Raw genomic sequence first — 15,803 nt, forward strand, 5'->3', positions numbered from 1 at the left:
TGAAATTACAAGTCTCTGCCATTTAAATCAGTATTTCCTATCTGAAATCAAAAGTCACTGACATTTAAACCAGTGTTAGCAAAATTCTCTCTCACTCAAAAGCAAACAAGAAACAAAAAAGCAACTACAAAGCAGATCAAAACACTGGATTGTGCCTTTTGGCATCTAATGGACAGCCCTGATATGTTTCTGGCCATCCTGCTTCTTCTTCATCTCCCATCCAGGAGATAGAAAGTTGGTCCTATTCCCTCCTGAATGTTGAATATTGCTTGCCCTCACTCCATCTTGAAATGTCCAGGGTTGGAGTCTGCAAACTATGACATATCAGGATAATTTTTCTTCCCAGCCAGGGAGAATACCCAGCTAGGTCAAAAAGTAGATGTGTCTGGGGGAATCTGGATATGTAGTAACTCTCCCCAAGAGAGATGCTTTCAGGTCCATTATATGTACATAATCAAATTTCCAGGTAAACAGTTGCATGACACTTGCATGTATTGTGAAGACAACTTCAATGTGCACAGTTTTTCACACAAACATGTAAGAAATTGTCCCATGCAAAGCAATTGTAGAGTGTAGGTTATTTATTATAAACCATGTTAAAACTTTGCTAGCTTTCTGTATATTGGTCCGAAAATGAAGGTGTGGAATACACATTTTAAATTATTGTTATAGCTTTGAACAGAGGTGTAACTTCATTTGCAATATGTTTTGGAAGAGATTGACAATCATACTTGGAAACTTATGACCTTTTTGGGAAATTTAAAATTGATTTTCACACTTCCAATACCAACTTGTTAGTTTGGTAGAAATATGCTTACAGAATCAGATTGAATTGTAAGGTGTTACAAATCATCTGTTTTCATTTCATTATATTCCTTTTTTCAGGAGGAAAAAAATGAAATTGGACGTTTGCTTTAAACTATGGAATGTATATTTTGTCATGTTTTCCATTTGCTAGAGCAGGTATCTGAGAACTTGTCTTTTTCTTATTTATCTTGCCAGAGGAGTATATTGATGAAAAGACTAAGGTCCAATAGCATTAAAATAAGACATAAGGTATTGATTAATTTTTTAAAAAATCTTTTGTTGTGCTTCTGATTATAGCAGTTTTAGATGCTACTGGCTATATTGTACTGCCCAGTAAACATTCATTATCAGAAGCATCCTCTTTTTTCATAATCCTCTGATTAAAAAAATCCTCTAAAATCCAAAGGCTGGTGTTTCCACTGCACAGACAAGAAACTGGTTAAAACAAAGACATCTAAATACAATGCAGCAGACAGTGGCTGCTCTCTCATCTTTTGCCAGGTTTTGTATGAGAACTGTGAATGTAGTTAGTGGTAAGTATTCCAAGTGGCTAGAGGGAACACTTTTCTGAGTGGCTGGAGAAACTCCAGGGATAAATAAAGACAAGGATAAAGAGAATGGTACAAATCTGGCAGTTGTGAGCAGAAAGAAGAAGCTCGGCTTCAGTATGGCTTTATTAGTACTTTTCACATTGAATGAGTGGTATTTATAGCCAATTTCCTGCAGGTTTTCTTCCAAGTTAGTCTCTCTGAGTTCAATAGGATGTACTTCTTAGTAGGGTTTTGGGGTTTTTTTGGTTTTTTTTAGGGCTGTAGACTGTGTACACCCCTAAATACTGCAGTAGCAATTGTTTCAGAGAGGGAATAATTGCAGATATCAATATCAGGTTATTAAACATGGCAATTTTATTAAAGGAAATATCAATATTTCAGGAATATTTGCAGGAATATAACACCACCACACAGGCTATCAAGATCAGGGTGGAGGAGGATTCAGTTGTAGTATTTTATTAAAATTGCATGTTGTCAGCTTTTATGTATAATTGCCTTAGAGAGATGATAGTTCCCCTAAATGTGTTAATGTAATGGTATGTGGGAAAGACCATGGGAGCTGTGGTGAAGAGATGCTGCTGGGGAATGGTCGGATAAGAAACAGCATAGCTGGCAGCTGGATAGTGGACGGGCTAGAGGCTCAGAAGAGACCCTCCCTAGTTTCTTGGGCTGTAAAGGAGACAGTGGGAGAATTGTACTTTCAGACATGCAAGATTCCATTAATGTAGCTTTACAATAAAGTAGAATTCGCTTATCTGGTCATGTTTCCTATCTGGTCTACCTGGTAAGGCTGATATCAGTCTTGCAAGTCTGAAAGTACAATTCTCCAGCTGTCTCCTTTACAGCCCAAGAAACTAAGGAGGGTCCCTTCTGAGCTTGCCCAGCCCACTGTCCAGCTGCAGGCTATGCTGTCTCTTATCTGACTGTTCCCTAGGCAGAATCTCTTCGGCACATCTCCCTAGGTCTTTCTCACATACCATTATAGTTAAAGAAATCAGCCCCTTTCTTGTCAAAACGGGCAGAAAGATGATGTGAGCTTTTTGATAAATTCTTATGACATAAATGACAACATCCAGCTTTATAGATGTTTACAGTAGTTATATAGGTAACTAATTTCTGTGAACATGTATATCAATTTCTTTGTTTCAGTAAAAGCAGAATTAAAGGTAAAGGTTTCCCTTGACATTAAGGCCAGTCGTGTCTGACTCTAGGGGGCAGTGCTCATCTAGTTCCTTCTAAAATAAGAATGGATATTTGAGGTGATTACAATGATTTGGTAGTGATGGAACAGTTTACCAAGGACAGATTTGATGAAATCCTCATCATGTCAGTGGAGACTAAATTGGAGAAAAAACTGATGCATTTCTTGGTAGCATGTAATGCTTTTGGTAGGATTTTCTGTAATGAGAAACTTGCTGATGCATGTGGCTTGTCTAGCTCTACTAATGCTGGGCACGAACAGCAGCAGTTCATTTCCCATTCTAGATTATCAGCTGTTTTTTTTTTCCTTCTCTAAGAAATGCTTAATGGGTTTTCTCTACTTTTATTTGAAGTCTACTCTGCTACTGAAAGTGTTGTGCACTGGATTTCAAACAATAATCTGTATTTATTGGTGACAGTTACCATGTATTCTCCTATAGTTACATGAATTATTTGACAGTGTGTCAGGTGTGTCAATGAAAGCTTCTTGTTCCAGTTGAGGGTTCAGTCCAGAGAAATGCACATTCTTCTTTTAACCATTGCATTTATAACAAGTGAGGTGTAGTGATTAAGGTGGGAAACCTGAGTTCTCGTCCTGTCTTAGGTGCAAAGCCAACTGGGTGACCTTGGGCCAGTCACTCTTCCTCAGCCCTAGGAAGAAGAAGGCAAGGGCAAACCACTTCCAAAGATGATGCCTGGACTACTGCATAGATTTGTTCATGTAGCCCCCAGGAGTCAGGTCTGATTTGAAGGGGAAAGAAAAAAAAAACAAGAGTCCACTGACATCAGTATTTCTTTATTTCAAGCAAGATATGTTAAATGTGTTCAAATCCAGTTGCAATTAAAGATTTTTATAGAAGGATATCTTCCAAATTATAGGAACTAAACATTCTGTTGCATTCTGTATTGTGTCATTCACTTATAGAATATATGTGATAATATTCTAGATGTGAATATAATAAGAATAAAAGACTGCATTAAAAACAGACAGTATTTCTTAACACAGTAATTTGTGAATCAGTCATGAACAGAATTAGCAATTAGGGTTCTCTGAGATATGGGCAGAAACCAAACTCAGGCTTTCCATATCTGTGACTGTGTTTATAGAACACACAAGGAATAATTGGAAATTATAGGAAATCCTATGTGCACAGGAAGGTCTTCTCCAGACTTACCATAATGACACAGTTGGCAATATTACAGGAGCCTCCCTAGCCTTTATATTTTTGCTGGCTTTATAACACACCCAGTACATATAAGTACAAAATCGGTTAGAATAAAATGGGATTCAGATAGCTAGAATTAATTTATATTGATACGTATTATTATATTGATTTCTATTTATTATTTTTGAATTTAGATGCAAAGGAGTGTGGAGGTACACCATTTGAATGTTCAGTTAACCAAGTCTTGAAGCCAACCTACACTACTCCTAATAAATTCTCAAATTTCAGAAATCAGAGCTCAGACTGTGCGTGCTCACTCAAAAACAGCTATAGCTGCCAAATCTTATTTCTACAGCCTACATAGCATTTATTTTTCATGCTGGCCCATAGAGGTCAAATACTCCAGAATGATGGACTAGCTCTAACTCAAAATCATTATATATTTTTGTCAGTTTATCAATGTCATTGTGTCACGTAACAAATAATATGTCTTTGAGGAAATACAGTATTAGCAGTTTCTCAGTGAAGTCTTTTTTGTGTTGTGTCTTCTACAGAATCCAGTCAGGATCCTATCTCAGTACTGGTTGGTTTACCTTAATTCTAGCGATGGATGCTTGCTACAGAATACATGTCTATGGAATGATAAATGACACCTATTGCAAGTAAGATCACAGCACATTATTTTCATGCATCCACAGATCTAACGCCTTGTCAAAATTTCACAATTCATGTTGATATCATAAATCCAACAAATGCATTAGGCAGCCAGCCCCTAGCAGAACTATATTGACATGGCACTTTATTGACAATATATTTAGTCCCCATATGATATGTGGTATTGATTAAATAAAAGGATTTATAAAAGTTTAATGACAACTGTTATGAAGAACTTTTAATATTGAAGAACCTTCTGCCAAATTAGAACTGAACTGTGGAAATGGGAAAGTATGTTTGCTTTCTCACAGTTTCTGTACAGTTAAGAATGTACAGGATAAGAAGCACAAATCTGTTCTTTCTCAGAATTGAGCAAACTTTGCAAATCCCCCATCCTCCCCAGGGCCATCATTTCAATAAGGAGGCTTGTGCACAATTATTTCCTACTAGATCAGGGAACTATGATATAAACCATGTATACATTAGCATGTTCTGCTACAGCAGTAAAGGGCTCAGGTTCAGAGTTGGCTGCAAAATCCAGTGCTTCATGCCTATAAAATGAAAGACAGTTCAAGGAAAGTCCAAAAGAGAAAAATATTGTCTTTGATGCTTATCCTCCTCTTCAAAACCTCCTTATGTTCCAGGAATTAGTGAGGTTACACTCCCAGAACTTAATTTGGCCCCTATTCTCCCTTCGCTGCCAATTACAGTTGTCAAAAAATTGGCAACGCAGTTTCCTGCCATTCTGAGAAATGAAGCTTATAAAAGCTGTTTTGTAATCTCCCCAAAGGCTGAACATTTTTAAAATAATCACACACACACACACACACACACACAAATCTCCCTAATATCTGGGAACAAAAACTGTAAACTTACTTATAAGCCTGGTGTAGCCTAATGAACAAGATGTTATATTGTTTTCATAATCCCCCATTGAAGCCAACAATGCTTTCCTTTCAGTTAAGATTTGCTAATTCCTTTTTGAGCCTAAAGGTAGTATGATCATTGGCTTAGTTAGCTATGCTGTTTTGAGCCTTTATTCTATTACATTTGGGTTTTATTTTTTATATATTTATTTATATAATCATGATTATATATATATATATATATATATATATATATAATCATTTTTAGAAGCCCTTTTTTCAGGGTAGTTGTAGGGAGGAGGTTAATTTATTTTAATTGATAGATTTTTTCCCCTTAGTTTATCTATATATTCCCATATATATAGAAACTCTTATGTGTTTCACATAACATGTTTCAGTGACCTATACTGGATCACCACATTGGGTATTAGATGGACTTACTGATCTTTATCAAACTAAGTTGATAATTTTTTCCATAAATCTAGTGCTGAATTCATCTGTTCTTCCAATATTATAATTACAGAGTAGTATAACTGTAGTATATCATTTGAAAGCTGTTAAGGATTATACTGTTCTCAACCACAATAACAAAATGTAGTCATTGTGTAAAGTTACCACAAAAGTGTTCTGGATCTTCTACCACTCTTGACAGCAGTTGTATGTGTGCATATATGTCAATCAGCACATTTCTAGCTTCTGATTTAGGCACTTCTACACTGTCACTGCTTCTACTTTCCAGTCCCAGGAAAGCAGTTTGAAGATAATACATGACAGCCTTCTCTTCCACCAGTTTCTCAGTGCTGAGAAAAAAATGAGCTATCAATTCTCCAGTTGCTGGAAGTCTCAGAGAAACAAACATTTCCTCATTTCTACTCCTTACAAAAGGAGCTGGCAAACTTATTGGGCCAGAGTTTGTACAAGTGTGGAAACTGACCACCCATAACATCTCATAGCCCTTTAAAGACAAGACTAGCTTTACTGTGGTTTCAAATAGACTGCAGCTAAGCCACAATATATATCCAGTGACTTGGTTTTTTAAATATAGCCATCACTGTGATATCACAAAGATCGAAAGCTGCTTTCACACTGGCCTTTGAATCAGGCTGTAAGAAAAGTCTTGTCAGCATTGGCTTTTTCTGTAGTGTGGTTGCATAGTCAGAATCTTTTCATGTGCAGGAATGACAGTCATGGCCATGTTTGAAGGTAGAACAAAGGGATTGTCTATTTGCTTTGTTGCACTACAAGAGCTAATGCAGCTAGAATCTTTGTATTAGCAGCCATACTTCATGCTAAAATGGAAGTCACAATTCACCCATCCCCATCCTTACAAAATGCCATAGAACTTTACCTGTTACATAAGCAACAACCATGACAGGAATAGCATGCCTACTGTATGTTAACAGTTCGTCAGTTTTATTTATTTATTTAATTCAATTTATATGGCCGCCATGTTGCACAAGTGAATCTGGGAGGCAAACAGAGGTATAAAATATCAATCTAATCATAAAAATGACAATGCACAACAAAAATGAAAAAAAGAATGGCAGCCAAAAGTAACCATCAGCAATAACAATAACCTCCCAACCCCTGTACCTGAGCGATTACCCAGCTCTTAAGGGCCTTCCAAAAGACCAGCAGGTTCAGAGCCAATCTAACCTCGGGGAATGGGGTCCCAAAGGGTAGACACAGCAACAGAAAAGTCACGCTTCCTGGGTCTCACCTGATTACATTCCTTAATAGATGGAACCCAGACCATGTCGCTCCTGCCAGACCTGATGTGCAGGTAGAGACATTTGAAGAAAGACAGTCCCTTAAATATGTAAGGTTCATTAAGACCTATAAATACTTCTGTTTGGTGTTTAGTAATACAAAGCATTCTTGTCTGTTTCATAACTGCTTCTTCTTTCTCCCATCTACGCACCCACCCACCTACCTATCCAGCTTTATATAGATAAAGCAGCCTACCCCAACCTGATGTTCCCTAGATCTTCTGACCTGTTACTTCAAGAATTCTAATTCTAATACCTCCAGAATTCAGCATGGCCATTCTGTTCTGGAATTTTGAAGGTTGTTGTCCCACATATCTGGGTGTTACAGGCTGGAGAAAGCTGTTTGTAGGCATATAGATAGATGTTTGTATAGTATATTTGTTATGATGGCATAGGGAAAAAAAGAGTATTTCATGGATGTCTATGTTTTGACTTTGTTCTAGGTCAGAAGGCTATAGGAAAGTCCCATATCACTACTATGAACCTGGAAGGAGTGAATGCGATGAGTACTTCCTTCATGAAAATGCACCCTATGGAGGCCACAGGTTTATCACAGAAAAGAAAGTATTTGCTGAATGGGCTAAGAAACATACAATAACATTTACACACCCTAATTGGACTTTGTCTTGATGCTGGTTGTCACAGTCTTCCACAAAATAGGCCATGGATTTAAATGACAATCCTCCTTAGGTGATTGCGCTGAAAGTGATGGTTCTGCTGTGGAACGAATGTGCTGTTTGTAAGTCTGTGTGTGCACTGGGGAGAGATCTACCCATCTGTGGAAGATGCTTATTATGTCTCATTTCAACTGGATTTTTTTTAGAAGTTCAACTTGGGAACAGCTCATTTGCTAGAGGATGTAGTTCTGTGAAGAGAGGAAAAATACTATCTCATGCAGGCTCAGTGCTCTGGGTGTTTTGGATAATGTCTGTAGTACTTGAATTTAGATGATAAATGTTCACTATTAAAGCAACCACCTTTTTGGCAGTAACAGCCAGACAAATCAGTCTTGTAAATATATAGTTTGCATGGCTACAGATTTACTGCATATGAGCCACTTAAAGATGTGCTAAAAAAGATCCTGAGTGCACTTGATTTCTAGAAGAGGACTGAGTATGTCTGAAGCTCAGAGAATTCATATGCTGGAAATGAATGGCAGAGTATTTCTATCACCTCCAGGTATTCCAACATTGCCTCGAATTTTCTCAGCATGATTTTAGTTATATCCCCTTTTTGGAGCACAACTAAGAAAAATGGTCTTTAAGTCCAAGTATATAGTTTTGGGCAATGACCTTTCTTGTGATCTTGAGCAGTTCTTAGTTCTCTGACTTGAACACCTACCTCACAAGGGTGTTGTAAAGAGAAATCAATGCAACTACAGTTGTTTTTATCAATTAGTATGCTTATTTATATTTTTATATAAATCCATGGATTCTTGGCAGATATTCCTCTTTATCTCCTATTTAAGAATACTAAACCCATGTGTATGAAATCAGTTCTTTGAAACACTATACCAGCATTCCAGCTGCAATAGCTCCGTGTGCATTAATTTCTTCAAAAGATTGTTTTTCACATTTTTTTTCCTTTGATGGTGAGAGAGCCTGGAATGCTTAGTAGTTGCCCATTTGTAATTGAAGTGTTGCATGCCCTGTTTTATCCATGCCATAGAGAGCATACAAAGCATTAGATCATTTAAATTCCATTTTACGTAGAAAGATTTATTACAGAGATATGAGATCTAAAAAGCAGGGAAGAGAGAAATGACAGACATTATACCAAAATTTCATTCTATTGCTAAGTGAGTAACTTTTTCAATTTATATCAGAAGAAGTGTATGTGGGTGTGCGGGTGTGTGTGTAACAGTCTAAATAACTTCAAGTTCTGTATCATTTCAAAAAATTCCTTAAACATCTGCAAAATACCTGGGTATCATTACTGCAATACTGTAATCATACTGCTAAAACTTGAAAAAAGATTTATTGACCATTATTTGTATAAAATTCTCAAAGAGCCTAAGTACTGAAATCACCCCACATTTTGTATTGCCTTGTTGAATCATGAAAAGGCAATAGCAAAGTCGTATTTTTTTACATATTAAAGAGTTTGTATAAGGATTGATTTTTGTATTATATATTTGTATATGGAGGTCTATAGGTCCTATATATACCATTCCATTCCCACTGTTATTAAGTGCCATGCTGCTACACATTGTACAGTTGTGTATTTTGACCCAAGGACAGTTATCTTCTGCTCCAGTATGCAAGAGGTAAATGCTCATTCCCATTCTGGGAAATCTTGGTAACCTCTAGTAAATTACCTCAAGCTTCTGTTTTATTGGGGGGGCATGTCACTACCTCATAGAAAACACAAAGTGGAGTCAGATGGTTCAGCAATCAAGGATAGTAACAGAAAGTGTGCAGAAACCTTGTATGGAAAATATCATTTACCATCAGTATTTTCCAGTGCTCTGCATTTTTGTTGTTCTTCTGTTGATTAGAGGGATTTTTTTCCCCCATGACTGTATCATTGCTTCTGGATTATCTGAATCATCTTCATATGCTATCTTTTTGAAAGCCTAATATTTCTCTTCTTTATACAACTCCATGTGCATTGCACAGCATTTCTCAACCTTGACAACTTGAAGAGGTGTGGACTTCAACTCCCAGAATTCCCCAGCCAGCTTTGAATGCCACTCAGATATTAAAGTGGTATTTAGGAAATTATAACTACATGTATAGTACACACATATATCCATTTTATACCTCCTTTGTAATATGGTTTCCTTCCAGAAAATCCTCATAGATAAGCAAGGGTGTCAAGAATACTTGATTCCTAGATATCCTCAATATTTCTTGGAATTGCCTGGTCAAAGTTAAATTACTTTGAAGTCTGTAGGGTAGATATTCCTAAGAATGCTCACAGAGAAGCTGCTATCCAAAGTGGGAGATGGATATGTTGATACTAAACTGATACTATGTCATTGGCACCAAATGACTGTACTGATAAATCCCTACTCTCTGATAAGGTAAAGAGTGGTGGTCATATACAGAGTAACGCCTCTCTGGATTCAAATGAGGAAATTCCCTGCAAGCAAAACCGTTCACTTTAGACACAGCAGGTTGCTCTCTGTATCTCCCTGAATAACCTCAGTACTGGACATTGGGATTCTAGGAGAGCAGTCAAAACCTCTTCAGGGCAACTTCTGCACTGTCATTACAGACAGATAGATCCATGTGCTACTGAATGGATTCCTACTGTACAAAACCGAAAACAGATTTTGCTATCTTTTAATCAGTCTACTATTCCACTAATGCTATTTAAGATGAGACCATATTTAGCATCATTTCAAATTTTCCCCATCAGAGTTTTTTCGCAATGTAATGGTTAATGCTTTATCTGGCTTTGCTTCATCTAGACTTCATACTCACTCCAAAACTGTAACAGAGGCTAGCAAGTCCTCCTTCCCACATATGACCTTGAAAAAACAAGGCAGTGAGTGTCAGCCATTCTTACAAAATGATGGTGAGTCAGATCCAGCTGAAGCTGGTCATATCAGTACTTTTGGTTCTGTGCCTGGGAAGGAGCAAGATAATATAATACTTAAGGTGGAAAATCTTAAGAAAACCTTACTGGTCACTATTGCTACAGCAGAACCACTCATTGTTCTTGTGTCTCGAAATACTGACACAAATTGTCATTATTCAGTGGACAATGAAATGTATTGAAATTGCCACCCAAATAACAATTGTTCCAGCCTTTATGGGATGAATATGGAGCCTGCTGGAGAGTGCCAGACCTTGCTAACTATTGAGGAGGAAGTATTTCCCATACCACAGATGCTGAACAATGCTCTTTGGATCTTAGAACTTCTCCACATGATGGCCTTTTATTATACCCCTTGGAACCTACTAGCCTTCTCCCCCAAAATTTAGATCTGAATACTGCTACTGTAAGTTCCAAAATCATCCAACTGGAAGCTACCCCCCAAACTCAGGTGGTGTCACAACAGATGAAACTCCAACTCTGGCCCCATTTCAGAAGAAAGACTATGTACAGCTAATTCCGCCCAGAGTCCCCTTTATGGGAGAGATGAGCGGTAATAGAAATTTGAAAAATAAATAATTCACTGATAGTATCCTCAGACCCTAAATGGCTCTATCCTACAGAAGGGGGCATCTCTATCCTCTTCTGGAATGGTGCAGGCTGGAAAGCAAAGATGTCACATGTTTCATTTATGGAATATATTTCTTCTTTCGATATTCTTTTGTTTCAAGAAACATGGGCTACGGAGGATATATTACTACCTGGATATATTCCCTTTACTTTGAATGCAATTCCCAGTACAAAAAAGGGTAGACCATCAGGTGGCCTGAGTTCTATGGTTTCTGTTAAACTCAATGCCCCAGTATTTATGCTCAAATATGGCTCTAGCCCTCCTACTCAGATTTAAATTTTACACTGTTTTACTTGTTAATGTATATTTTGCCCCAGTTCATGGGCATAGAGAAATAAATAATTTATGGGATTAGTTTGATACGTACATGAATTTGCTGTCATGTTAGTACCCAGACTCTATCATAATAATAGATGGTGATTTTAATGCACGTATTGGCCAATCTGATGCCTCTCTACAAACTCATTTTAAGTGGCCAATGCCCCCTAAAACTGATGTGGGCTATTTATCAGCCAGACAATCTAAAGACCAAAAATGTAACATTGCAGGATTTCGTTTGGCTCAATTTGTGGACAGTTTAGATCTAGTTATACTTAATGGCACTGTCAGGGGTGACATAAAAGGGGAGCTTACATTCCAGTGCCCAAATGGAACCAGTGTGGTTGATTATATTAAGATTTCCCAGAACTTTGTATGTCATATAGCTTACTTTTATATTGGAACTCGTCCTGATAGTGACCACTTTCCACTAATTTGTCTTTTTGATTCTAAAACAAATCTTGAATCATTAGAAGTAGCCCACTGCCCCATTGACATTACAATGAAGGGGCAAGTACAAAATAAATGGTCTCAAGATTTGGCTAAAATTATGTCTGGAATTTTGACCTCAGAGCCCCTGCTTCAAATGCATACCCAAATTTGCTCATCTGATTCATATGAACAAGTAATATTGCTGTATCGATCAATTATTATTAATCTTCAAGCCCCCCTGACAAGATTTACAACAGCTAATTGTGTTAATGCACATAAAAGATCTAAATCTTGGTATGATAATGACTGCATTAAAAAGGCTCTCTTAAATGCAGTAACTTCCTCTCACCAGGAAAATTCTGCAAATGCCTCAAAATTACTTAAGATTCAAAAAATTTTTATAAAGTTCTCTTAATGATAAAGAAACAGCAGGCTATAACAGAAAATTGGAGTAATTTAATCTTAGCGGCAAAGCTCAAGAATTCCACTTGGTTCTGGCATTTAATACATCAGTCTTTTACAGACAAACGGTCTGGCCCTATTACACAAATATCTGCAGATAAATGGGAGGATCATTTTACTAACATCTTTAAAAGGGAATCTGCTATAATCTCAGAGGTGATTCCCTCTTGCAATGACCTCCCGGATTGGCCTCCAGTATCCATAGCTGACGTTAAAGATCTTATTGTCCGACTAAAACCAGGTAAAGCATCTGGAGGTGATTTTATCCCCCCAGAATTAATAAGGGAAAATAAAGACTGGTGGGCCCCAGTTTGGCCACCTTATTTACACACATTAATAACACAGGACAATTTCCATCTGACTGGAATCAGGCCACTGTTGTACCGATATACAAAAATAAAGGAGACCCTACAAATTAGAGGCCTATCAGTTTATTAAACACAATAAATAAACTTTATGCCAAATTTGTATATTTGAAGTTAGTGGACTGGGTACAAACTGAAAATATTATTGCTGAAGAACAGGCCGGACTTAGGGACAGTTTGGTTCTTCACCATTTGGCAGAAAAATATTCTACCTGCCCCCCGCCCATATGGTTCCCTTTTCGCAGCCTTTGTTGATTTTAAGTCAGCTTTTGATCTAATACCAAGGGAGAGATTGTGGGATAGTCTGAGACATTCCACAATTGAGAAGAGGCTTCTAGCTCTTATTCAGTCGCTTTATTCAAATACCTCCCTGAAAATTAGATGCACCCCCTGGGGACATTTATCTAAAGCAGTCCCAACTTATAGAGGTGTAAGACAAGGTTGCATATTAGCTGTATTACTTTTCAATTTGAATCTAAATCCAATACTTCAAGCGCTTGCTGTTTCAGCCCATCATCCACCTATTTTGGCTGATCGTGCAATTCCAGCACTACTGTATGCCAATAATGTGGTCATTATGTCTGCCTCACAAGTGGTAGACATAATGAGAAAAGCACTTAGGGTTAGGGTAGCTTTATTCTGCACAGATCAAAAACCTTCAATAAATTATGAGAAAACTGAAGTCTTAGTTTTTGCCCAACATTATCATAAGATTCACAAATGGCAAATAAATGGGACTCCAATTGAACAGGTATGCACCTATAAATAACTTGGAGTGCAGTTCCATGCTTCCTTATCCTGGAACGCTCATTTTCTTTACTGGGCAAGTGTTGCACAGCATACCTCATCAGCTATTACAAGATTCTACCATTCAGAAGGAGCCCATTATATTCTTGCAGCTTGCAAGATCTTTCAAGCTAAGGCTTCTCTATGGCTCTCAAATCTTCTCCCTTGCAAAGCTTAATATTATTGAAACCATTCAGAATAAGTTTATTAGAGCCATATTGATGGTACCAAAAAGTATTTAAAATGCTATTCTATGGGTAGAAATAGGTATAGTTTCATTGGATGCCAGAGCATGGTTCCTTCTTCTTACCTTCTGGCTAAAGTTAATTATGTTGCCTATAGGTTTAGCCCCACTAATATTAAGAAATCATTTTAAGTCATCGTGACTAAAAAAAGCCTTAGATAAAATTAAATTGCTGGGCTTCTCTATGGAAAGTCTGTGCTCATTAAGATTTGATAATGCTAGAATCGCCCTGAAACAACGAATCTGGGATATAGATCTCCAAACAAATTTAAGTAAGGTGCTACACCCCAATATCTGTCATTTTCTTCCTGAAGGGTTCATTCCAGCTTCTTATCTATCACTTTTGAAATTTTGTAAGGCTTTCAGGCTGGATGCAGTGCCCTCAGCAGTCCTTTTTGGACATTTCAAGGGTACTCCTATGCACCTTCGACTATGTCCATGTGGTGATGGCTCAGTAGAAACCCTAAGCCATATGTTGTTATACTGTTCCCTATATAAGGACTCTAGACAGATCCTTATATATTCGTCATTGAATAAATTTCCAGGCAGGGAGTGTGATTTCTATTTACTACTTCTTTCGGACAAGGGCCTGAAAATATCCTCCCAGGTTGCCCAGTTCTTGCACATACCCCACACCATCACTTAGATTTAGAATTTCTTAACATAGTATTTTATTTCAACTTATTTTAGTATTTTCATTCTTAATTAATTTTAGATTGTATTATACTAATTGTTACTTTTTTTGTTTGTCTTATATATATACAGTATAAATGTAAAATTATTGCTATTATATAATTTTATTGTGTCTGGCCTTAGGACTGTAATAAACATGTTGTTATTGTCATTAGTACATCTCAAAGAAAGAAAGAGGGAAGGGAGAAACGTGCATGTTATTTAACTATTCCCTTGGTTGTGTTGTACAGATTTCTTCGAACTTAATAGTTTCCGGGTTCGCCATTTGGGATAAATCAGAAGTTGGCAACTTGAATGTGCTGCCTTTTCTCTAACCAATAAGTTCTTCAGCTTTGTAGGAAGAACAGTTTGTCATTCCATAGAGGGGAAGAGAAGAAAAAGCAGTAGAAGGTGGGAAGGAAAAAAATAAAAGGGCGTGGCAAGAAAGAGAGAGTAGCATCCATACCATATTTGACTTTGGCTCTGTACTCCATCATCCTGCACGTTGTCCACTGCTAGTCCAGATTACCTATGATGGAATAAAATCCTCAACAGTAAAGAAATGTACCTCCAACAGTTGAATTAATGATCCACATAAACATTACACTAATGATAGTAAGTGCACTCTGTAGTGTTCTGGATTCAATAATACAGTATTTGAGTAATATTTGCATTAATAGTCACATACCACTCAATTTACTCACCTTCTATCTTATCAAAACTGTTCTGTGGTACAATCATTTTATCATATAAAATGTTTTATTTTCTTTATCATTATCTTAAGCATCAATTTTACCCCATCCTAGTGTAATTGAAGTCACTTATTAATGAGAACATTTTCTCATGCTGGCTTTTCCACATTTATACATTTTATACATTTCAAGATTGCTGTCCAAGTTTGGGTTTAAGGATGGGGCTGGTGATTATTACTTTCCTAGCACAATTTAACTAATTTTAGAGAGCGAACTTGTTCTTCCCAAGATACCCATTTTATTGGAGAGCATAATATCTATCATAGGTAAAGGTAAAGGTTTCCCTTGACGTAAAGTCCAGTCGTGTCCGACTCTAGGGGGCGGTGCTCATCTCCGTTTCTAAGCCTTAGAGCTGGCGTTGTCCCTAGGGACACTTCCGGGTCATGTGGCCAGCATGACTCACGGAACGCCGTTACCTTCCCGCCGAAGCGGTACCAATTAATCTACTCACATTTGCATGTTTTCGAACTGCTTGGTGTGCAGGAGCTGGGACGAGCAACGGGAGCTCACCCCGCCGCGCGGTTTCGAACTGCCGACCTTCCGATCGGCAGCTCAGCGGTTTAACCCGCAGCGCCACCGCGTCCC

General features: G+C 37.5%; 1 protein-coding gene across 1 annotated transcript in view; it reads left to right on the forward strand.

The window, feature by feature from the left end:
- Positions 1 to 9,127, forward strand: part of ST6GALNAC3 (ST6 N-acetylgalactosaminide alpha-2,6-sialyltransferase 3) — a 314,798-nt gene extending 305,671 nt beyond the window's left edge. Inside the window, exons 4-5 of the mRNA XM_063298138.1 lie at positions 4,279 to 4,386; positions 7,457 to 9,127. Coding sequence (XP_063154208.1) covers positions 4,279 to 4,386; positions 7,457 to 7,643 — 295 coding nt within the window. The 3' untranslated portion in view covers positions 7,644 to 9,127. The remainder of the gene's footprint in view (positions 1 to 4,278; positions 4,387 to 7,456) is intronic.
- Positions 9,128 to 15,803: the final 6,676 nt, after the last annotated feature.

Source organism: Candoia aspera, chromosome 3, assembly GCF_035149785.1.
Source record: "Candoia aspera isolate rCanAsp1 chromosome 3, rCanAsp1.hap2, whole genome shotgun sequence".
Lineage (NCBI taxonomy): Eukaryota > Metazoa > Chordata > Lepidosauria > Squamata > Boidae > Candoia > Candoia aspera.